Source organism: Benincasa hispida, chromosome 12 (assembly GCF_009727055.1).
Source record: "Benincasa hispida cultivar B227 chromosome 12, ASM972705v1, whole genome shotgun sequence".
Lineage (NCBI taxonomy): Eukaryota > Viridiplantae > Streptophyta > Magnoliopsida > Cucurbitales > Cucurbitaceae > Benincasa > Benincasa hispida.
The window spans coordinates 50,030,639-50,052,772 of record NC_052360.1 but is presented as its reverse complement, the minus strand read 5'-3'; the positions used below and the strand labels follow the sequence as shown (position 1 = coordinate 50,052,772).

Here is a 22,134-nt window from a genome sequence, read left to right as displayed (position 1 = left end):
TTCTAAATAAATGCCAATAAATTAACATGAATATATTGATGATGATAATAATGATAATAGTAATAATTATTATTCAACTCAAAGAAGATAATGAAGTTAAAAAGTATATAAATTAAACTCTAGTGCAAGTCAACTATAGTTCGTATATAGAATTAATTAATTGATTCTTGTAACCCTCTCATTTTCACGTGATTTTGAGTTCATTTATGTACACCTTTGATTATTTGGACTAGAATTTTGTATGTTTATAGATTTTATTTAAGTTTTGTATGTTTTACTATTATGTTATCATGTCATGACTTTTATGATTTAATCGGTTTGTAAGGCACGTTATTTTTATTGCTATTTGGCCTAGAATTTAAAATCCGTTCTTAATCCTTGAGATATGTTCTTGTTAATTGAGTTATTAAACATGATTTCAAAGAATTAAGATAAAGATCTTCTTTTCTACCCCTCTAATTTTCTCATTAAAATGCAATTTCATTCCCACCTTCACCAAACTTCCTTTTATTCTCTATTCTTTTATTTCATATGTAACTTTCACTTCTTGTTCTTCATGTACCACCTCCAAAGCTAAAAACCATATGACGTTATCTTTCATTGTTGAAGTTTTTCATGACTGTTTTTTGTTCTTTTTAATAATTTGTTGGTTTTTCAATTTATTGAGCCTTGGAGTTCATCAAGAAGATTAGAGAAAACACAATAACATTTATAGTGAGAGTAAAGCCCAAAAAAAAGGGAAAAGCTAAGAGAGATCGAGTTCATCAAATAAAGTATCATGTTTCACGTTTGGTGTGTGTTTGCATATAAATATTCTTTTCTTTAGCATGAAGGAATTCAGAGTTGAAGACAATTTGGTTCACATAATCACTATTTGAATTGAACGTGTGGATCAAGTTACTTCTTTTTTTCCCCCAAAAATCACCAAGGTGTTTATTAGACTTGGAATGACCTGAATCATAATAATGGATTAAATTGAAGGAGACAAGAATTTACACATTACTTCTGTTTGTAGGGATGGAAAAGGGGGATAATATTATTTGTTATCCAACCAAACAAAAGAATAATCATATTTATAATTGTCTAATCAACCAAAATAATATACATTTGATCCTCAAGAAACATTTAATACTAATTTGTTGAAATCATCTAAAGCACCATGTTAAAGATGTCTATACCAAGCCAATAGCCATATTGCTTAAAATTATTAATACTCTATAATAATCTATTGTCATTGTATAATACTTACAGTGATATTATATATCTTTTTTGTATTTTTAAATATGGAGAATATATCTGCTACCCAATAAAAACCCATACCAAACCTAAGATAATGAAGCTGAAGATTATTGAAAATAATGTGACAATTTCATCATTGGGCTCAACTCAATCCCTTCAAGGTTCTCATGATGGTTACATAGTAGAGTAATGAAGTGCAGAACAAACAGCCCAAAAATACAACTGAAAGCCTGTTAATAGTAATTACTTCCTTTCCTGTCTAAGTATCAAGTAACACTCCCACCAAAATTTGTGAAGTGAAGGCAAAGGTGAAACAAATGTAGGAAGCAGATGCTTTCACTTTCTTTTCCTTTTTTCACATCTTCCTTGAAGAAATAACAATTTGGATTCCCTAAGGCTATCAAAGGCCTCGAAAGGTCAAGGTTAGCCTGCTTCTTTGATATTAAAAAAGAATAATGAACCACGCATTCTGACTCGAAATGTACAACTTATGATCTCCAATGTATTACCTAGCAAGTAGCAACTTGAAGAAAAGAACAATGGAAGCTTCAAGTATTGGCTGTCCACTGTCAATCAGACCACCCCACATCTTAAAGAAGCTTGCTGGTCCTTCGGCGCGATGGACCACCAGGAAAGAGCTTCATAATCCATCCCAAGACTCTTTCCACCACCTAAGAATGAGAAATGTTTATATGCTTAACTGAACTAATTTCATATTCAGTTGCAAAATAAAAGGTAAATGATCAAACCATGCTTTAAACACGTGCAAGTGCGCATAGGACACAGACTATCATACCTCATCGCCCTCATCTGCAAGTACAATATCTTCATGTGCTGTGCGAGAATCAGGTAGCCTCATAGGAACAATCTCACCGGCCATACTTTGAGCAGTCAAAAGCTCTAATCTTTGAGTTTGTGCTTCTAGTTTCCTAGACAACTCTTTGTTCAACTCCTTCATAAAGAAATAAACAGATGTATAAACATAAGAGACTCGGGTTAATTTATTTGGAGGATCAAAAATGAGCACTCTAAAAGTGGAAATATTCTACTAACGAGTCAGCTATATAAGCTTAAATCTCCATCCAAATATATTTTTATAGGTAGGGCAACACCACTCGAGGTGAGCATGTATATAGCAACACTACAGATTAGAATCCAAGTTCAACACAAATGGGGATCTAAAATGAAAAGTTGGTTCATTATGTAACAAATGAAAGAACTGATAGTGTGTACAATATTCAGATTGGACAAAAAAGTTACCTTCAACCTAGAACTGCTAGCCAACTCAGATGCCAAAGCTTGTGTTAACTCTTCTTTCTCTACAGCTAACTGCAAATCAATAAAACCCAACATCACAGGTCAATAATATTGGATATATTAAATAACTTGGGGAAAATATCAATTTACACCCCTGAACAATCGGGGTTATATCAATTTAAACCCTAAACAAATAATTGTATCAATTTAAATCACAAACTAATAATTGTATCAATTTAAACCCTGAACTTTTATAAGTGTTTCAATTTATACCTTGAAGTTTCACAAATGTATCAATTTAAACACTCATGTTTTATTTGGATACACTTATGGAAGTTTAGGGTTTAAATTGATATACTCATGAAAGTTCAAGGTTTAAATTAATACAATTATTAGTTTGGAGTTTAAATTGATACAATTCCAAAGTTTAGGGTTTAAATTGATACAACCTCCAAAGTTCAAGGGTATATATTGATATTTGCCCAATAACTTGTTCGTTTTTCTTTTTTCTCTTTTTCCCTTTCTTCTTTTGATAGGAAACAAATCATCACATCATTAAGCGAAGAGATAAGAAAATGAGGGATATGACATTTCCCATGAGGACAAAGAGGCTAACAAGTCTCTTGCTCCTATTAAGCTCAGCCTTAGTTGAAGTGGGTAGCGGCACTGGGTGGACAGTCTATCCACCCTTGAGTAGTATAACCAGCCATTCTGGAGCAGTTGATACAGTAATTTCGAGAGTTTATCTATCTAGTATTTCAACCATTTTAGGTTCTATCGATTTTATACAGACTACTTCCAATACGTGTGGACTTAGAATGACTGTGCATATGTCACCCCATTGGTGAGGATGCTTGATTGGCCAAAAGATATTTTTTGTGAAAATATCAAACTACTTTTAACTTTTTCTTGTTCATGATATCTTTTGGAATATTTGGTTAGAGTATAATGCTTGTATCATCATGTTGGATACGAATCGTGATATCAGTTATTTTACTGAATCTACTTCTCATTTAGTTATTACTTGGAGCAAATTGTATTCTCCTTTTTGTAATTATAGTTTAACTACCCTCGCTAATCAATGGAGGTGTTCTTTGTAATTATTATTTGTTAGGAACATCTTTTGTATTCCATTTTATATTATCAATGAATTGTTATTGTTTTCTATAAATAAAAGTATGGATGTATGTATACATATATATCAAACTACTTTCTTTATTGACTACATCTTAATTGAAACCTAAACAAATAACAACCGAGAACCAGACCAAAACAATAAAAAGATGATGGAAACCCCCAGGATAAGTATTACAACTTCTATAGTGAATTATTAAATCTGGAAACTAGACAATCAATATTGTCTTTTCTTATTTAAAAATAGCTTATGTATATTAAATTATGGATGGGTACCTCTGCTATTAGAGCATTGATGTTGTGAATCATCCTCATGTGATCGGGAGGGATAATGACGGATGAAACTTCAGTAGTGGCATTTTCAAGCAGCATGGGAGTGCCAGAGGTATCATTTTCAGTAAGAGATTCTCCATCTTTTACTTCATGGTTAGAAGTACTAGGAGAAGTATCTGTATTTACCGCATGAATTCAACAATGTATACAAAGGTGAACGGGAAATTACACATACGCATAATCTTATCTTGAGAGAAAAAAATGGGTGAACTAAACTAATGCAAAAGATATGAAAAGAGGGCGCTCTTCACCTAAATCTTCCGTAGATGTAGCCATGTCTTTTCTGTTAGAAGGATTGCTAATATCAATAGACTTTCCACTGGCAGAAGCTTTGCGTAACTTAGACTGCAACAGCTTCTTCTCTGTTAAAAAGAAATGGATGAAATGATAGATAACCAAGAAGTTATTTAAGTCTTATCCAAAAAAAAACATGAAGTTATTTAAGATTTGGATGCCAAAAGGGTGTCAAAGAAGTGTCCCGACATACGATATCGTCAATTCAGAGAGTTCAAGATGGGAGGAAAATTGCTAAAATATAATCTAGAAATGGCAAACAAAAACAACGGCTGATTTACTCCTCCATTTCTAAAAATTACAAAAAAAAAAAATAGTAATAATTAATAAACAGGGAATTATTTTCAAGAACCATTACATTTGATTCATAAAAATAAAGTAGTACTACTGGGGAAGGGAGGAATTGTAGCAAGTTCAATAACCTCATCCATGCAGAAAAGTTCCACGGATTGAGAGTACTGAGCACTGTATATCTAATTGCAATTCAACAAAACATCTAAATAACATTCTTACAGAACCACCTTTTCTTCAGCACTAGACTCACGAGGGAAACTAATTTTAATTTATAAAACTATCACAGGTCAAAGGGCATTGTCAAATTAAATGCATGGTCAAGAAAGTGTATTGGAAATTGCGACTCCTACAGGTCTGTCCAGGACTGCACATTTCCAAAAATCTAGGATGCACGTGGGAGTGTGATACTCAAGTATTATATATTTGAGAATCCTAGGATTACTATCCTCACGACAATCTACCATCCCCGATAAACCAATAACCCAAATACATACAGCAAAGCAATCATCAAATTTCTAGCAATATTATGCACTTCTTTCTTAAATTCATTGGGCCATGCAGTCAAGGTAAATTAGAGATCTACAAGCAGACAAATAGAAAAATAGTAAAGCATTCAAATGAGTCTGTTAAAATTAAAAATATTATTTTTTACAGCAATCCTCAAATAAGACCTGCTTTGTCTGTAAGCCTATAACATATCAACCATGTAGCAATGGTTTTTCACTTATTCATAATCTACAATACAAACTACATGTTTTCTTTTGTAAAAGAAACATTTCATTGATAAATGAAATCAAGGGAGAACCCCAAGCACCTACAATATAGGCTGCAATACAGGCTAGAAGGGGATACTTCCCTAATTTTAATGTTCAGTCATTGACTTGAAATCTACAAGGAACCCTACTTCGCAATTCTCATAGCTAAAATACGATACCCTAAATGGCAGGCCCAACACTCCATCCTTGGCCAACCACATACTTGGGTCTTCCCTATATGGCAGGCCAACACTCCATCCTTCTGGCAACCAATCGTGGACAAAATTGACAAAAGGCTTCACTCTTGGCAGCACAACTTTCTCTCCAAAGGTGGTTGATTAACTTTGATAAATGCCACACTATCCAACCAGCCTATTTACTATTTGTCCCTATTTCGTGCCCCAACAAAAATCATTGATGGAATTGAATGCTTTTTCAGGAATTTTTTATGGTCTGGTCACAAAGATAGCAAACTATCCCATTTGATGAGATGGGAATGCATAAAGAAACCTCTTGAAAATGGCTCAACCAACATAACAAAGCCTCCTTGCCAAATGGATTTGGCGTTTTCACCTTGAAAAAACGGCTCTCTGGCATACCTTGATCAAGGCAAAGTATGGTTCTCAACATTATGATATAAGGGCAACCGATTACAGACCCTCTCTTCTAGATGCCCCTGGAAATTTATTCTGCAGCAAAAGGACCTTATCTAAGGGAATATCCGCTATAACATAGGTAACGGTTCATCTATGGATTTCTGGCATGGCATGATTCATGGTTTGGAGAACACCCACAGAAACAAATTTTTCCTAAGCTATATCAGTTGACTGGCACAAAAAATGCATCTGTGGCGGAGATTTGGAATACTCAACATTGCATTTGGGCTTATTTGAGAAGACACTTAAAAGGATGATGAAATTGAAGAATGGATATGAAAGCTTGACCCTTACTGACAGAGGTGATCCATGGATATGAAAGCTCAAGTCAAGACGATTTTCCACTGAATCGTTATACACTCTCCTCACCACTAGCAGGCTCTCACTCAGATGATTTTTTCAAGAAAATTTGGAGATGCCCTTGCCGAAAAGGAGTGAAATTGCCCCTATGGGAAATCACTAGCTCTTGTCTTAATACCATGGATAGATTACAGAAGCACTTTCCTTGGATCGACCTCTCTCCCTCTTGGTGTTGCCTTTGCCAAAACAACAATGAATCTGTCCAGCATGTTTTCTTTGACTGCACTTTCTCTAGAGGGCTTTGGTACGAGATATTTGATGCCTTTAACTGGTCGGTTGTACTCCCTTTTGATACACAGAGTTGGCTGCGTTTACTGATTAGTCACCCACACTTCAAAGACTCTAAAGATCAATTATGGTTATGCCTTATCTGTGTTGTTTTGTGGAAGATTTGGGATGAAAGAAATGCAAGAATCTTCCAGAAAAAATCCAGATCGACAAAGGATATTATGGATACTATCATATACTGCTTTTTTTTGTGCAAAGATATACCAGCTATTAAAAGCCACAGCTTTTCCTTTCTTATTACAAACTGGAAACATCTTTTGTATACCCTATGAAATGGGTCTTTTGTACCTTTGATATCTTTGGATATTTCATTCAATCGATGAAATGGCATCTTATCCAAAAAAATAAAAAATAAAAAAAGAAGGATACAATACCATAAATAAAAACACAAGTCTGATAATGACCATTACCTTTGACTACCGACGTAAAAGGATGGGGGAAATTCATATTATCTGACTAATTTAAATTCAATATCAACTACGCTTACCTTCCTGAAGAGCATCAATAGTTGATTGAAAATCATGACGTTCTTTCTCCATGCTAGACATTTTCTTCCTGCAGGGTCCAATAAAAATTATAATTTAAATTTCAGTTTGTAAAAAAACAACTTTTTCTATTTTCGTCCCAAAATAGAAAAGGCATAACAAAACATTTTAAACAGATGCAAGGCTTGGCCCAATCATTTCAAAACACTTGATTTCCATGAATAGCCAGCCATTCATCATGTAACTTTACCAAACTAAGAAATGCCCAAAGAGATGAGGGATTAATAGCAATGATCAGTTTAAGAACCAGAGGTTGTTTGTTAATATTAGATGACATACTTGTATGAAGAGATTTCAGCTTCTAAGTTCTCCAATTGCCTCTCCAGCTTTAACTCATTAGACCTTAGTCTTAAGGCCTATATAAACAAATAAGAAGAATATTTTAGACACAATAAATCGTCCAAACAATATGAAAGTAGGACACCAACTCCAATCCCCACGAAGGAGGGATGTCATCTTTTCCAACAGAAGAGAACACAACAATAATATGTTAAATTCCTCAATTAATTCCAAATATTCAGTAAAGTGAAGATCAAATATAGAAGCAATTTTGCTTTTATCAACGTCAAAATTGTTACCAACGTACAAAATATGTCTATGATGCAATATTGGAACGATAAACCATGAAGAAGGCTAATGTCATACAACCAAAAAGACACAAATCACAACAATTATGGAGGCGTTTGGGACAATGAGTTAGTTATTATAGTCCTAGGTTATTATAGTTGGATTATGATAGTTTGTGTTTGGAGTGTGAATTATTTTAGTTTGGGTTATAATAGTATGTATTTGAGGTGTAAACCATTTTAGTTTGAGAAGGAAATAGTAAACATGTAGCAAATAATAGAAAAATGATGAATGTAAAATAGTAAAAATTGTAGTAAATAGTAAATATTGTAGCAAATTGGGGTTTTGAAATAGTATTGACTGTAGCTAATTAGAGGTTTTGAAATAGTTTTTATTGTAGCAAGAAGTGGTTATCATATTTTGATGAAACTCTTTACCTAAACGCCCCCTATGTTACAACTTAATTTGATAAACATTCAGATCTTAAAACTCAAGGACACAAATTTCATTCAAATAAGGTCGTGAATCGTGATATACATTCCAATCTAACTGGACAAGCATTCCTCCATAGCCTCCAAATTATTAGTATCATTATCAACTTGGAAGTCTTTACAAAGAAGTCTTCATTAGATGATAAGGCTTTAAATGGTCATCGGTTTTCGAGGGCCTTTTTAATTCGCCTAAATGACCGAGGAAGCTTTCTTTTTCAACGATGCAATCATTTTGGCACATCAGAGCTTCATTTATTAGTTCAGATGTGGAGTGTTCTTGAGGTCTTTTCTACCAGTTTGTTATCCTCTTGAAGGAGTTTAGAGGAGAAATTTTTCTTTAGGTTCACATGAATTCCCAATTTCCACCTTCAAAGTTTTCCAACGGGGTTCCTGGAAACTTTTCCAGAATAGAACCATATGTAGTCCTTGTTGAAAATGTCAAGGACTGGACTGATCAAATAAATCCGGAATGGGAAAAGCTTCACAAAGAAATGGCTCTTTGTTTGGAAGCTCATTCTAGAAGGAAGCTAGCTACAAATGAATACAAGAAGGAGATTGCAGATGTGTATGCCAAAATTCTCGAGAAATACAAAGCCGTGCTACTTGTTCAGAGTTCGAATGCAAGATCCTAAAAGTTTCCGTTGGAGTCGCCAGAGGAGGCGTCCGGCTGGAAGTGTTCAAGATTGGAGTTATCTAATCTAAAGCTCCTCTGTTATTTTAAGTCTTCAATTCTTGTTTTGATTGGGATGATAATCCCTCTACGGATTTCTATTTTCTCTATGTTTTCCTTTTCTTCTCGTTGTTTTTTCACTCCCTTGCCTTCAGATTTGTATTCTTTGAAGGGTTTTGTTCCTTTTCATTCATGAATGAGAAGTTCTTATCTTATTCAAAAAAGATGTTATTGACTTTGAAAAAAATATATATTTTTGTTACATTTCAGTTGTTCTTCCCTTCTAGTTTCCAACCCCTCTTCTTCTTCCTTTACTTCTTTTTTGATAAGCACCCGATGGATGGCTAAACAAAAAAATCACTTATTCCACTTTTTTCTACTACCTTTCCTATGCTTTTTCTTCATTTTTTCTTCCTAAATTTGAAGAAAAACAGAAAACTGAAAAAATGACCAAAGAAGAAGGAAGGCAAGCACCTATGTCGCCTTGAACATATGTTCAAGGCGACTGAAAGTTGCAAAGGGGGCGTGCCTCATTTTAGGTGATCCACCTGGGTATTTGCAAGGTGGTATGGCCTCCCATCAACTTGCCTCATGCCTTGGGTGAGTGCCTGGTTGTGCTTCAACAACACTAATTTTTGCATTGGGAAATAGAAACTAAGCATCTACATTTTTTACAAGATAATCATTTTATTTCAATATGAAGAAAAAGAAAAGAAAGAAAGAGAAATATGAAACAACTTTCTCCGAACAACCTATAATCGTCAAGATCAAAACTACAGAGGAAAGCCAGAACCTACCACCCTAGCTACAGAACAAAGTCTGAAAGAACAGCTAGAAAAACACCGTACTGAATTGAAGGCCTTCGGAAAACTACAATTTATTACCTTCTCTTCAAGACCAATTACTTCAGAAGCTATCAGCTTGGCACGTTCATCGGCTGCATTACACTCTAGTTGTGCATTTGCATACTCAAGTTTGATAGACTCCAGTTCAACCTGGGGACTCGAAGGAGTCACATATAAATATCACCACAATAACAGGGAATCGAAGGAGTGACATATACATTTCAGCAACATATATAAAATAGAACACTGTAACAGTTCCTCAATTTTAACAGGACACAATTAATAGAAATTATTTCAATCCCAATACGTATACATGACTTAAATCTAGAATATCAAACATGATCAAGTCAATTAAGAAGATAGAACTAGATTGATACCATTAATTAAAGACTATATACAGCTTTCAGACCGAATACCTGCCCATACTCTTGTAGCATGCATAACTCATTCTTAAAACAAACTTCTCACAGGCACGCACATCATTGTCCATAAAAAATGAAAACCAGACAAACAAAGAAACCGAGAAAGAAATCAAAATAACATCCATTGCGGAGGCTACCTTTGGTGAATACCTTAGAAAAGGGAAGAAATTTACAGAAACATAAGAAAAAGTCTAACCATCTGTGTCTTCATTTCCTCCTGTAACATCTCCATATCTGATTTCAGTTGGTTGACAACGCTTCTCTGAAAAATTACCCAAAAAAAAAAAACAGAAACACAGAGTTCAATCCAGAGCCATATGGGTAACAGGAATTGATCTTACATTTAATCATTTCATAGACTAAGTCAGCAACAAAAATGAAGATGTTTAAAGGGTTCCCACTTTCCACTTACATTTCATCGAACAAATGAAAGGCGAAAGGGGAACAAAAACACCTTATTGGTCTCACTCAGAAAATTATATATAAAAATGTATGTGTATATTAAAAGGGGCACCTAGAAACACAAATTACATCATCTTCTATATCCACGCAGCCCAAAAGACGTCAGATTCTTCAACTTTCAAGAAATAATGTCTGATCATTAAAATAAAAGGTTCAAATTTGGAATCGAACTCTATAATTTGTAACATGACTGTGAATCTCAAATGAGAGGGTGGCTGTTTCTTAGTATTTACTACATCATTGTTTGTGAAGTCACATCATTCTTTTTTGGATAAGAGTGAAGTCACGTCATTTGGAAGGATGAATTTAAAATTTAAAATTTAAAAATATTTTTTAAAAAAAAAAAAAAAAAAGTTGCATACAGAGAACACACGTTAGCAAAAACAGTCACGTTTAATGAAACTATAAATGTCTTAGTGATAAAAGCCATAGATTATTACTTTGTCAGGTCTCAAGACCACGAAAATACAGAACAGTACACCATGAACAAAAAATGCTTAATCATCAAAAAGGTGATGGCATTATATAATACACGCAGAATCCATAAACAACCTGTTTATTATAACTATCAGTAAGAGATGAATTTTCAGCAGCTAAGGACTCTGCTAAAGTCCTTGAAGCCTCCAGAGCTCTCTGTAACGAGAATTTCTCTTGTGTCAAATCTTCAATATGCTGTAAAAGAAGAAAATTAGAGACCACAAAAAATATCAATGGTATATAACCTTCCCGAGGAAAGGAAAATGCAATGGAAGCTCGCATTGTCAATATGTCATATTCTAAATGTGATAATGATAAAAATTAGATGGCAAAAACATTTCCCAAGAAGCACAAAAAGTTATGCAGTTCCTCATTTATTCAAACAACATCAACACTTTACCAATATCTTCAATCTATATAGATCATGGAGTCAAATAAATTGCAATAATAATATTTCCCCTTCGGCCATCTGTTATGCAATATTTTTAAAGTAAGAACTCTTCAATAAGCTTCTGGAAAGTCCTATTTAATCCCTTTTTCCTTTTATGTATTAGGATAAGGCTGAACAATATAAGTCATGCTATATACAATAGGAAATCGATTGAAGGACTCAACAACAAAGAATCTCTTAGAACGTAATTTTCAAAATCAATCAAACTACCAGCAGGACAGCAATATGACTAGACATGCAAGATGACTCATCTTAGGATGACATGCAATTAGTGATGGAGTATAGGAAATGAGATTGTTTTCTCCTTAGGTGAAGATATGCAACAACTCAAACTATAAATTATCAAGAGTTTCACCTCTTCTTGGTAATTTCACATCATCAATGAAATTGTTTGTTATAATAATAATGATTTGAGAGAGAGACTACTCCAGTTTACATAAGCATAAAAATAATTGATTCTAAACAAGAAAACAACTGGAAAAAACCTTAGCACTCCGAGAAGTATAGTAGATTAAATGTAAAGTATAACTGCATAATTTTCTCAACTCATTAACTTTTCTAGATGGAAAAGCTGTAGATAGGGTCCGACTCAACCGATTTCCATTCCAATTGAATTAAAGGAACACACTAAATTATCATTTTAGTTTTTGATGAACTGACTCAAATAAAACTTTGAAACGAACACTACATAATCTTTCCTGGCATATAGGTTATTATGTTAACTTTACATATTGGATAGACCAATTCCAGATTCAAAGACCACAACCAAATACAGAAGTACCTGCTCCAGAGCGGCAAAATCTTCATTTTGCTTGGATGAATAAAGCTCATGTTTCCTCTCCATAGTATTATCCTCAATTCCTGTAATTGGCTGGTCCACCCCCTTAACAGAAAAAACTGGAGGAGGAAATGAATTGCTATACAGCACTGGAGTGTTTTGAGAAGTAAAGTCTGAGGATGTTCCCACTGTTTTCGCATTCATTAATGGCTTCTGCAAAGTTAATGACTCTGAGCCATCACGTTCGTCTGTTCTGAGCCCATCGGATTTTATAGGGTTCTGAAAGGAAAAGGGTACTGAAGCATCTTTTTCAACTTTAAACTCATCAGATATTCTAGGTTCCTTATCACGTTCAGCATGTCCAAGAAAACTCCCTGAAGGAGCCTTAGGTGCAGTAAGAGAATCAAGAAATGATGGGCGAGATCTCCTAAAACTATTTTCAGACGATGCAGTATATGGTGGTTCATAGTTGGAGGGGGTTCTAATATCAGCATTCAAGCCAGCAGATTCAGATGACTGCACAAATGCAGGCTTGATTCTAGTAAAATCAGTCACATCAATGGGCTTTCGCTGTTCGAGATCAGACGTCTGATTGTCGATGAATTCAAAATTTCTGTGCACATTTTCCCTAGCTTCATGGGAACTATATCCTTTTCTAGTTGTACTATTAAAGAAGCCTACAGAAAATACAAAACAGTCTGTTAGCATCAATCCTCTATAGACAGAACGGGAAAAAGAATAGAAAAGAAATCATACATGAGAAGATATATGGAAACCGAGATCCAGAAAATATTACCATCATAAGATGACTGGAAAGAATATCCACTATCCAAAATATTGTTACTACTGGAATCGGTATCTTGTAAATTGCCAACAGTATTCTGTGGAGAAATATTTGCAGAAGTCTTATGCAAAGAACCAGAGCTCTTAAGTATAGAATTCTCTTGACTCTCTCTCCTAAAGAGTAGTCCATCCACCCCATGGTGAGCAGATTGACTAATAATGCTATCGGTCCCTTCACTTGCTTGAGGGTTAATGCCAAATGCACTCTGAAACGAAATTCTAGCCTGGGGTCCATTGATTACTTCAGAGTCTTTATGTATATCTAATATCTCATTTCTACTATTAACATCTGTGGTTCCAGAGGGCCTTGAACCATTGAATGTCTTAATTTCTTGACCGTTTGATGGTTGCTTCACTCGGTCAGCAGAAAAGACTTCATCACCATTTCTTGAAAAAGGATAGCTAGCATGTTTTTCATTCAAGGCATTTTGATCAATGTTCCGAGAAAAGTTATCTGAGGGTCTGTCATCTTTGATCAGAGCAGAAGATGATTCAATACCAGATCTGCCTGCTCCATTCGTTGTTGTAGCTCCATCAGAATCTGTAATCCGTTGGGCATGTTCAGATTCTAAAGGCTTCTTCTCCTGGGAGCCAGCATCTGAAATGTGATTTTGGCTTAGTGGTGCAGCCTTCTTAACTCGCTCTGCTGCTTTTTTCTTTCTGAACTCCTCTAACTGCAAGAAGTAGGAAGTAATCAAATTTTCACATACAGAAGGAATCAATGAAGTGATTAAGAAAATGACGCGAGGAAGAAATCCAATAACCAATGATGTTTATTTTGATGACAAAGCCTTGTGCAGACACAAAGGAACGACCAATTTAGTGAGAGAAAATGAACATCGTTAAAAAAATAACTCAAACTATCTAAATGCATCTAAAGTATGAGCAATAAGCATCAGGAAGTTTACTATAAAAGTACTGGGCACATGTAACCAAGTGTCCAAGTACAAGGCTCATCAAAACCATATCAAAGTTCGAAAGTACTCTGACTAAACCTTTGAATCTGCACGACTTCACAACTTTACTAATTGGAGTTCTTTCCCATACTCTCCCCTTTAGTTAGAGACCATTCTACCCGCTTTGGGATGCAGTTCTTTTCATTCCACTTGGTGAACAGCCTATCATTGTTCCTAAACAAAACGTGTAGATAAAAATGCTCTGGAATGTATTAAAGCTATCAAACTACACCAGAATGTGGGTCAATTCCCCATCATAGGTCCAATTCGTATCAACCCCACAGCCTAAAACATTTGGAAAAAAGTACACGCATTGAGCAAACAAGTTATAGACAGATACATATAACGGGAAAACATAGATAATTACATTTCTCCCCTTCCACTCAAGAAACCTCACCCTGCTGGCTGGCCGTGATAATCTCTGTGCATAGCTCGATAAGTCCAATGTTCAATCTTTCGTTCAAAGCTCAAGTCCAAAGTTATAAACAATATATATGGTTCGACAAACTACTGCCATCCTTAAAGCAATGGCTTGTCATAAGTTAGCTCATCAACCTCCATAAAATCAGCAATCCAAAGCATTGAGTATAGGATTCGGTAAATGTCAAAAACTGAAACCAAACACTTTCTAAGGCAAATAACAGATATTAGTTCCTTAAATGTGAAAATTGAAATCAAAGATTCCTCAAGCAGTTCGATCGTTGTCAATTAATCCCCACTCAACCATCCTATTGCATAAAGAGTCTCACCATTAATAACCGACACTTTCAAATAAAAACGAAGAAAGACATCATGCCCAGAAAACATCCAACCCAAACTGAAGATTTGAATTACATTCAGATGAAAGCAAGAAAGAAACAATAAAAAGAGAAGGAAAATCCGTACCCGACGCTTCCCTGCTTCCAAATGCTCTAATTTCCGAGTCGAGGCCATCGAATTGGGCAAAACCTGAGCCGAAGCCATCAAAATAACAACCCCCAGCTCAAGAAAACAAACACAAACAAACCCAAAATCCTCATGGTGACACCATTTCCGGGTATAAAAACACAACCCCACAAACCAAACCAAACCAATCACCCTCGGGGCAAATACAATGAATCTAAACCAAACAGTGGGAGACTAAATTAGCAGACAAGGAAACCGAAATTGATGAAAACTGTAGGGAAATTGATGGGGAATCCAAAAAAAGGAAGAATTGGGAATTGAGGTAGGGGAAAATATTGTTAGAAAAAATCCCAAGATATAAAAGAGGCGGATTCCGATCGGATCGGACACGAGGAGATCTGTGGGGGGGGGTGAAGGTGGGGAATGAACAGCAATCTGGCAGATCTCCTCTGCTAGCTTTGTTCCTGTGTGTGTGCGTTGGTAGATTGTTCTTACAGAGAAAAATTTTGCGGATTTTGCTCTTGGAATTTCGGTGGGGTGTCAAAAATTTTCCCCCTACCTTCTATGAGCCTTTGAATGGTGGCTTTCAAAAGGAAAAAACGATTAAAAAAATTCTTTTAAAAAAAAATTATGAGAATAACGGAAGCGTCAAGCATGTGTTTCATTCCGAATGGATAGTTCGCGGCGGGGAAATGTTCCGCGATTAATTCACTAGGAAATTATTAAAAACAGAATTGAGGGTTAAAATATAAATCCACTAATCTCATACAACCATTACTCTGATCTTATAATATTTTGGTATCAAATAAATTCGTACGGTATCAAATTTTAGGTATATGATCATCATGTATTAAATCACTCGATTGACCCAAAATCTTAAGTTAATGGGTGAAGATAAATTTAATTATATATTATTTAACACCATGGATTAAACACGTGAACTCTATAATACATTTCTAAATTTTTTAAGTTTTGGGTCAATATCTATTTCATTTTTAAAGTTTAAAAGTGTCTAATACATCTTTAGTTTTTTATTTTGTATATAACATTTATCTTCAATGTACTTACTTTTTAAAATTAACTTATCACATATATATATTATGAAAATTGATAAAGTAAAGATAAAATTAAATTTTATGTCTAATAGGTATATGAATTATTAAAAAAAGTATGTCAAAAATGTCAATTATCTATTCGATGCACAATTAAAAGTTTAAGAACATGATAGACGTTTCTTGAAGTTTATGATTTTAATAGGCATAAAATTGCAAGTTTAGAAATTATTAGAAATTTTTAAAGTTTAGTGACTTGTTTTTTTTATATATCCGTGAGTATCTGGATCAACTTACGCGCACCTCAACTTATCTTATGGGACAACCCACCTAATCCTACAACATTTTGGTGTCAAGAAAACTGGTAGAAAATTAATTTTTAGATAAGGTGGCCACATTAACATCTTGACCATTTATTGAGATTCAATGACCTACTTATAAACTTGAAAATTGAATAATTTATTAGATACTTTGAAAGTACATTGAATTAATAGACACAAATTTGAAGATATAGAGATTAGATTTATAATTTAGCCAAAATTCAATTACAAATTCGATTTATAAACTTGAACGTCTATTTTATATTAAAAAAAATATATTCGAGGACTTTAAACTTTAAGTTGAGAAACTGAATGTGCGTAAATTTAAATTTTTTTTTTTTTGTAAAGATATCGTAATTAAAGTGTGGGGTAGGGGAATTGAACTTCTTACTTTGAAGTCGATAGTACAAGCACGATGTTAATTGAGCTACGCTCATGTTGCCGCAAATTTAAAAGTTTATAAACCCAACTTGTACTGACTAACAAATTTAATTAACTTTAAAAATACATATATAAAGTTTTTAAAAAGTAAATGAAAATTTTAAGTTTTTTTCCCTTTAATAATTTCTTAATTCTTTTTTTTTTTCTCTCCCATCGATTTGTGTTGTATTTGACCATTTTTAAATATAATGGTACTATACAATGTTTCGAGATATATTTGAATTCGGAGAAGTGTTTGATAGAAGAGATTTGAAAGTGTCAGACAGAATCATCGTCTTTTCTTAAATTATTAATAGATCCAAAAATTTAAGTTAGTAGATAAAGATAAATTTAATTATATATCATCTAATTCCTTTTAGATAGAATTTGAACTTTGTATTTATGTAATTTCAATATTATGATTATTTGACCTTTTGATGCTTTCTCTCGAAAAATATATTTATGTTTAATATAAATAATATATATTTGCTTTACATGATTATAATCTTTAATGTTTTACTTTCTTATGCTTTCTCTCGAAAATTATACTTTAATCTTTAAGCTTATGATCTTCTTGGATGAGTGGTCTTAGGCTTTATGATCTTCTTGGAGGATTGGCATTTAGATTTGCTAATCAGTTTAGAACGACCTCTGACTTGTTGATCAAGTTGAATTGTCCTCTAGCATGATGATCAAGTTGGATTAGCCTCTAATTTGTTAATTTGTTCGAATCGACCTTTGACTTGTTGATCTGCTTGGATCGGCTTGTTGATATGCTTGGATTGGTATTTGACTTGTTAATTGACTTCAAGTGCTTCAGAAAGTCTTTTGATCTTCTGGAAACCTTCTGAGATTTAATCTTTAGATCTCCATGAGAGCAAAAGTTGATCTTTGGAGCTTTAGTTTTTAGAGTTTTAATATGTTTTCTGATATTCAAAGCTTCAAGGGAATTGTGTTACTTAAATCTTCAAAGCTTCAAGGATCTCCAAAGCTTTGGAATTTGAACCTTTAGAGCTTCAGCTTTTAGTTCTTCCCATTCTTGGATCTTTAGAGCTTTAGAGATTTAGAGCATTAGTCTTTAAAGCTTGTGAGCTTGTTAGCACGAGAGCTTCAGTCTCTGGACTTCAAAGCCTGAGAACTTCCATCTTCAATTCTTTAGAACTTGAGAGCTTCAATTTTCAGAGCTTTAGTCTTCAAAATTTCAAAGCTTGCAAGCTTCGGTTTTCAGAACTTCAAAGCTTGAGAGTTTCAGTCTTCAAAACTTTAATCTTCAGTTCTTCCAATCTCTTATTAAAAAGGATGAAAGGGGTAGTTCCTCTATTTATAGAGTTTTCATGGGCCTTACACGGGTTTGGGCCTAGTTGCTCTTGGGTTTGGCCCAATACCTTATTTAGCCCAAATTTTTGTTAGGTTTTATTTCCTAAAACTCGTAGTTTGTAAACAATAAACTTATTATGTTAATCAATATAGATGTCATTGAAGTTTGATTCAATAAAGTTGTTATTGAATGTTTGGAATTGCTCATTTCAGTTTAGAAATAATCTAAATCCAATAAACTAAGATCCATGACTATTACATGAATACTCGAATTTTACGCGGAGACGTAAGAGTGGATCAAGTTTGAGTAAATAGCCAAAATGGTCTATAGTATACAAACTAGGTTAGGTACCTTATTCTGGGGACACTATCGAATACAGTTCACTTTGCAAACGTTACAATTGTTGTAAAGTGCTACCAACAAAGTGATCTTAATTCGTTCATGTGACATGTGAGTGGGAGTATCATATACAAAGAGTGTATAAAATCGGACCAAGAAATTAGTTACACTTACTTTATAACGTTGTTTGATGTTTAAGACTGTTTGTTTCAAAGTGACGACCTAGGTAACTTGACCCTAATTCTGAGCTAACTATGAACTTTTATTTATTTATGATTATCCTTAGATTTGCATGGGTGAGGGTTAGCTCAACAACGTCGACTCGATAAGCCTCCCATTTTAGGGGTAAGATCGGGTAGATAGCTGGGGACATAGGTTGCAAGATGGAATTCACTCTTACCCATTTTTAGAGATAGTAGATAAGTTGTTCCCTTAAGTATTGACTCCAGGTCTTGAACAATGGGTCCCACCCTCTCACTAGCCCAAAAGTACTTAATTTAGTGACTAGATCACAAACCAATTGTTCATTAGATGATAGTGGGATTTAAGGAACAAGATGTAATCTCAGGGGTAAAATAACTTTTGACCAAACTTTTATTACAAACAACCTGTGAATGGTCAACTTACTGATATGGTTATATTGAGTGGACATAAATATATCTACAGCGAGGGCAGTGCAACTACCGTGCTTTAGTAGAGTGACCCGATAGTTAACGAATGTTGGTTAATTTGGGTTAAAGAATTTAGCCTGTTAATCTCGGATCGTTGGAACCCATGATCTATAGGTCCTTAGGCCCCCCTACTAGCTCACAAACAGATTAGTGAAGGAAATCAAATTCGAGATTTCCATGAGCAGCGGAAAATAGATCATTCCAAATTAATCATGTATGAACATTACAATTACAGTCGTAGAACAAACAAATAGTTATGCAATCAATACAGAAATTACAACATGAATAATCAAATAAACAATGAGAATGCTACAAACGTTTGTCGACTCGTCTCCATGCTCCTTGTTCATAAACACTCGAACCAACAACCTTGAACACTCGAACAACATGATCGCAACACTGCACGAACACTTCGTACTTGTCCTTAACAATCGCCTCGGTCACAAACACTACAGCAAGAACACGAACGGCCTCCACAGAACCTCGACAGTGTCGAGTTGAGTATGAAACCACCAAGAAGGTTACCTTGTATTCTCGGTGTGAGAATCCAGAGGGTGGGCTCTATTTGGATTTGGAATGAGGCAGACGAAGAAGGAATGAATAATCTTGTAGATTGGGCAAGTGGGAGAAGACAAAAACCTATCGCATAAGTCGATACCTAATTGTTTAGCTAAAATTAAGCTATCGTCTAGCAAAAGCTAAGCGATCGTTTAGCTCAATGTCCGTCGCCTACAAAACACTACACGATCGTTTACTTCGCTCAAGCTATCGCTTAGTAAATTGATATTTACTTAACAAGCTCCGTGAGTTTCTTTTTGCGAGAGAAAAAACTCAAAACAATTTTGTCAAAAGACTTTTCAATACTTACTAAAATTAGGAAAACAATTTTCCTTTTATCTCACGGTTACCATGAACCACCAATAACCTCTCACTCAATTGGTTATTAGAGAAAAAGATTTAATTATCCAATAATTAATATTATTATAAATATAAATGATAACCAACTTATCATACTATATTTATAACTTATAGTTTTAATATTTCATCTCATGAAACATATAAACCATAGTTCTTTTTCTATTCCATGGTACTTAATGTAAATCTCATTACATCAATCATCCACTAGATGTATCTCATACATCATACTGATTATATTATATATAATTAAAATACCTCTTGTCAATTTGAACACTTCAAATCAACACCAAGAACTAATCCTCAACCGAATCCATTGAGCTACCAAGGGGACCTTATGGACCTGTAGCTCGAAGCTCTAACGGTACGTGAATAACTGACTAAACTCTTTAGTCATGGGATCCACCATCCATTAACTGCTAGGCACTCCACTAAAGACCGACAGCTGAACTCTCCTTACCACAGATATATTATGTGTCCATCTCAACCAATCAAAAGTGTGACAACTCCTCACAGATCGCTCGTAAGTACAGCTTGGCCAATAACCTTTATGCCCCTGTAGTTACATCTAACTCCTTAAGTACCATTGATCTCTCTAATGAACATAAGTCATAGTCCTATTATGACTGGTTCTTCTCTTCCAAAGAAAAGTTGTGGCCACTATGTTCAAGCCCCAGAATCAGCCCTTAAGGAAGCAATCTCTCTACTTATCCTGCTTCGGGAAAGGAGTGAATTTCATCTTGTGGATTGAGTTCCCAACTCCCAGATCATATAAGTCTCCAAAAGGTAGGCATGTTGAGTCGGCAATCTGGCCACTCTCACCCATAGTAATCAAATGACTGCTCTCAAAGGTAGGAGTTCCCAAAACACTCAGGATTGAGGTCGTGTCACCTATGGTCGTTTAGGTGAGATGCAAGCCTCTAGTATCAACAGCATTATATACAGAGTATAGTCATCTTGTGGTCTATGTCTCATACAAATTCTTTGTATAGGATACCCCCCCTCGCATGTCTCTACGTGAAGGCCAAGGATTTCCCTCTTGTAGTTTACAAATACTTGCAAACTCTACAAAGCGGGTTCTATTCATAGTGTCACCATGATCAGGATCCCACCTTGATCTTTATACTCAGACCTATTTAGGTTATCATTACGGCATGATCCACTTATATATGACTATACATGCTTAAGTTCACATAAGATAACCAATGAGCTTTGTTTATTGGATATGAGTAAATGTCATAATTAAATAACACTTATTTTATTCATTAAACAATATGTATCTTTACAAAACAACGAGATACCGGGAGAATTAAGACACCAATCCCAATAATTAAACCTTAGAATAGTGTGAGAGAAAATTTGAAACGTTTCAAATTCGAATTGAGAGAATCAGTAATTATATATGTATAATTACACGTTTAATTGACGAATTAAACGAAATTGAAGAATTGGAAATATTTAATTTGATTTAAAATACTAAATTACATGAATAGAGATTCATGATCATGGAATTGGTGTTTTAACAATTTAATTATTGGATATTAAATTATTTTAATTAAAATAAATAATCTTATTTAAAATTAATTATTTGAATTTAATTTATTTAAAAATTGAAATTGAATTTTATGAAAATTCAAAATTAAAACCAATTTTTGTTTAATTCAACATTTGAAATCTAAATTAAATTTGAAATTTTTGATTTTTTGAAATAAATTTGATTTTTAGATCAATTTTATTGTAAGTAGGGTTTTTTCCAATTTTGAACACTCATTTTCCTATTCAAACTGAGTGGTGGTGTCACCTTTTTATGCAAGATGGTTGCAATGAACTCGTTGGATACAAAATGAGTGATTTTTAGCTGAGAGAAGAGGCATGCATTCTAAATTTTTGCCAAAAAATCTATTGAAGAAAGTTCTTCAATACTAGACACCAAAAACTAGCTTTTTCCCTAATTTCCTCAATTTCAGCTTAATTGAAATCCACATTCAATCTAAGGTCCAACAGAATGTAAGGAAATCAATATGGTTGTCTACATCCTTTCGGAGTAAGATTAGAATATTAATCCGTGGTTAGAAAGAAGGTTCCCTTTCCAAGAGG

The 22,134-nt window shown here is 34.2% G+C and overlaps 1 protein-coding gene across 3 annotated transcripts; it reads right to left on the bottom strand.

The window, feature by feature from the left end:
- Positions 1 to 1,326: 1,326 nt before the first annotated feature.
- Positions 1,327 to 15,614, bottom strand: LOC120092754 (protein BLISTER). 3 transcript variants are annotated; one of them, XM_039050938.1, is made up of 14 exons: positions 15,003 to 15,614; positions 14,485 to 14,538; positions 13,115 to 13,835; positions 12,322 to 12,995; positions 11,165 to 11,284; positions 10,347 to 10,412; positions 9,768 to 9,878; positions 7,435 to 7,511; positions 7,098 to 7,165; positions 4,215 to 4,325; positions 3,907 to 4,079; positions 2,500 to 2,568; positions 2,036 to 2,191; positions 1,327 to 1,910 (listed from the first exon to the last, which is right to left on the bottom strand). In XM_039050938.1, exons 1-14 carry the CDS (start codon positions 15,078 to 15,080, stop codon positions 1,830 to 1,832), a joined length of 2,559 nt encoding a protein of 852 aa, XP_038906866.1. In that variant the 5' UTR covers positions 15,081 to 15,614; the 3' UTR covers positions 1,327 to 1,829. The 3 variants fall into 3 exon arrangements, with proteins under 3 accessions (XP_038906866.1, XP_038906867.1, XP_038906868.1); XM_039050939.1 differs by having other exon boundaries at positions 14,515 to 14,538; positions 15,003 to 15,613; XM_039050940.1 differs by lacking the exon at positions 14,485 to 14,538 and having other exon boundaries at positions 15,003 to 15,610.
- Between the last annotated feature and the right edge of the window lie 6,520 nt (positions 15,615 to 22,134).

Bases quoted from the DNA above. Each gene is read 5' to 3' on its own strand.
- LOC120092754 (XM_039050938.1), bottom strand. From the start codon at position 15,080: ATGGCTTCGGCTCAGGTTTTGCCCAATTCGATGGCCTCGACTCGGAAA. The intron at 14,539-15,002 runs GTACGGATTTTC...AGCTATGCACAG, and splicing joins TGGAAGCAGGGAAGCGTCGG to AGATTATCACGGCCAGCCAG. The intron at 11,285-12,321 runs GTACTTCTGTAT...CTTCTTTTACAG, and splicing joins ATTTTGCCGCTCTGGAGCAG to CATATTGAAGATTTGACACA.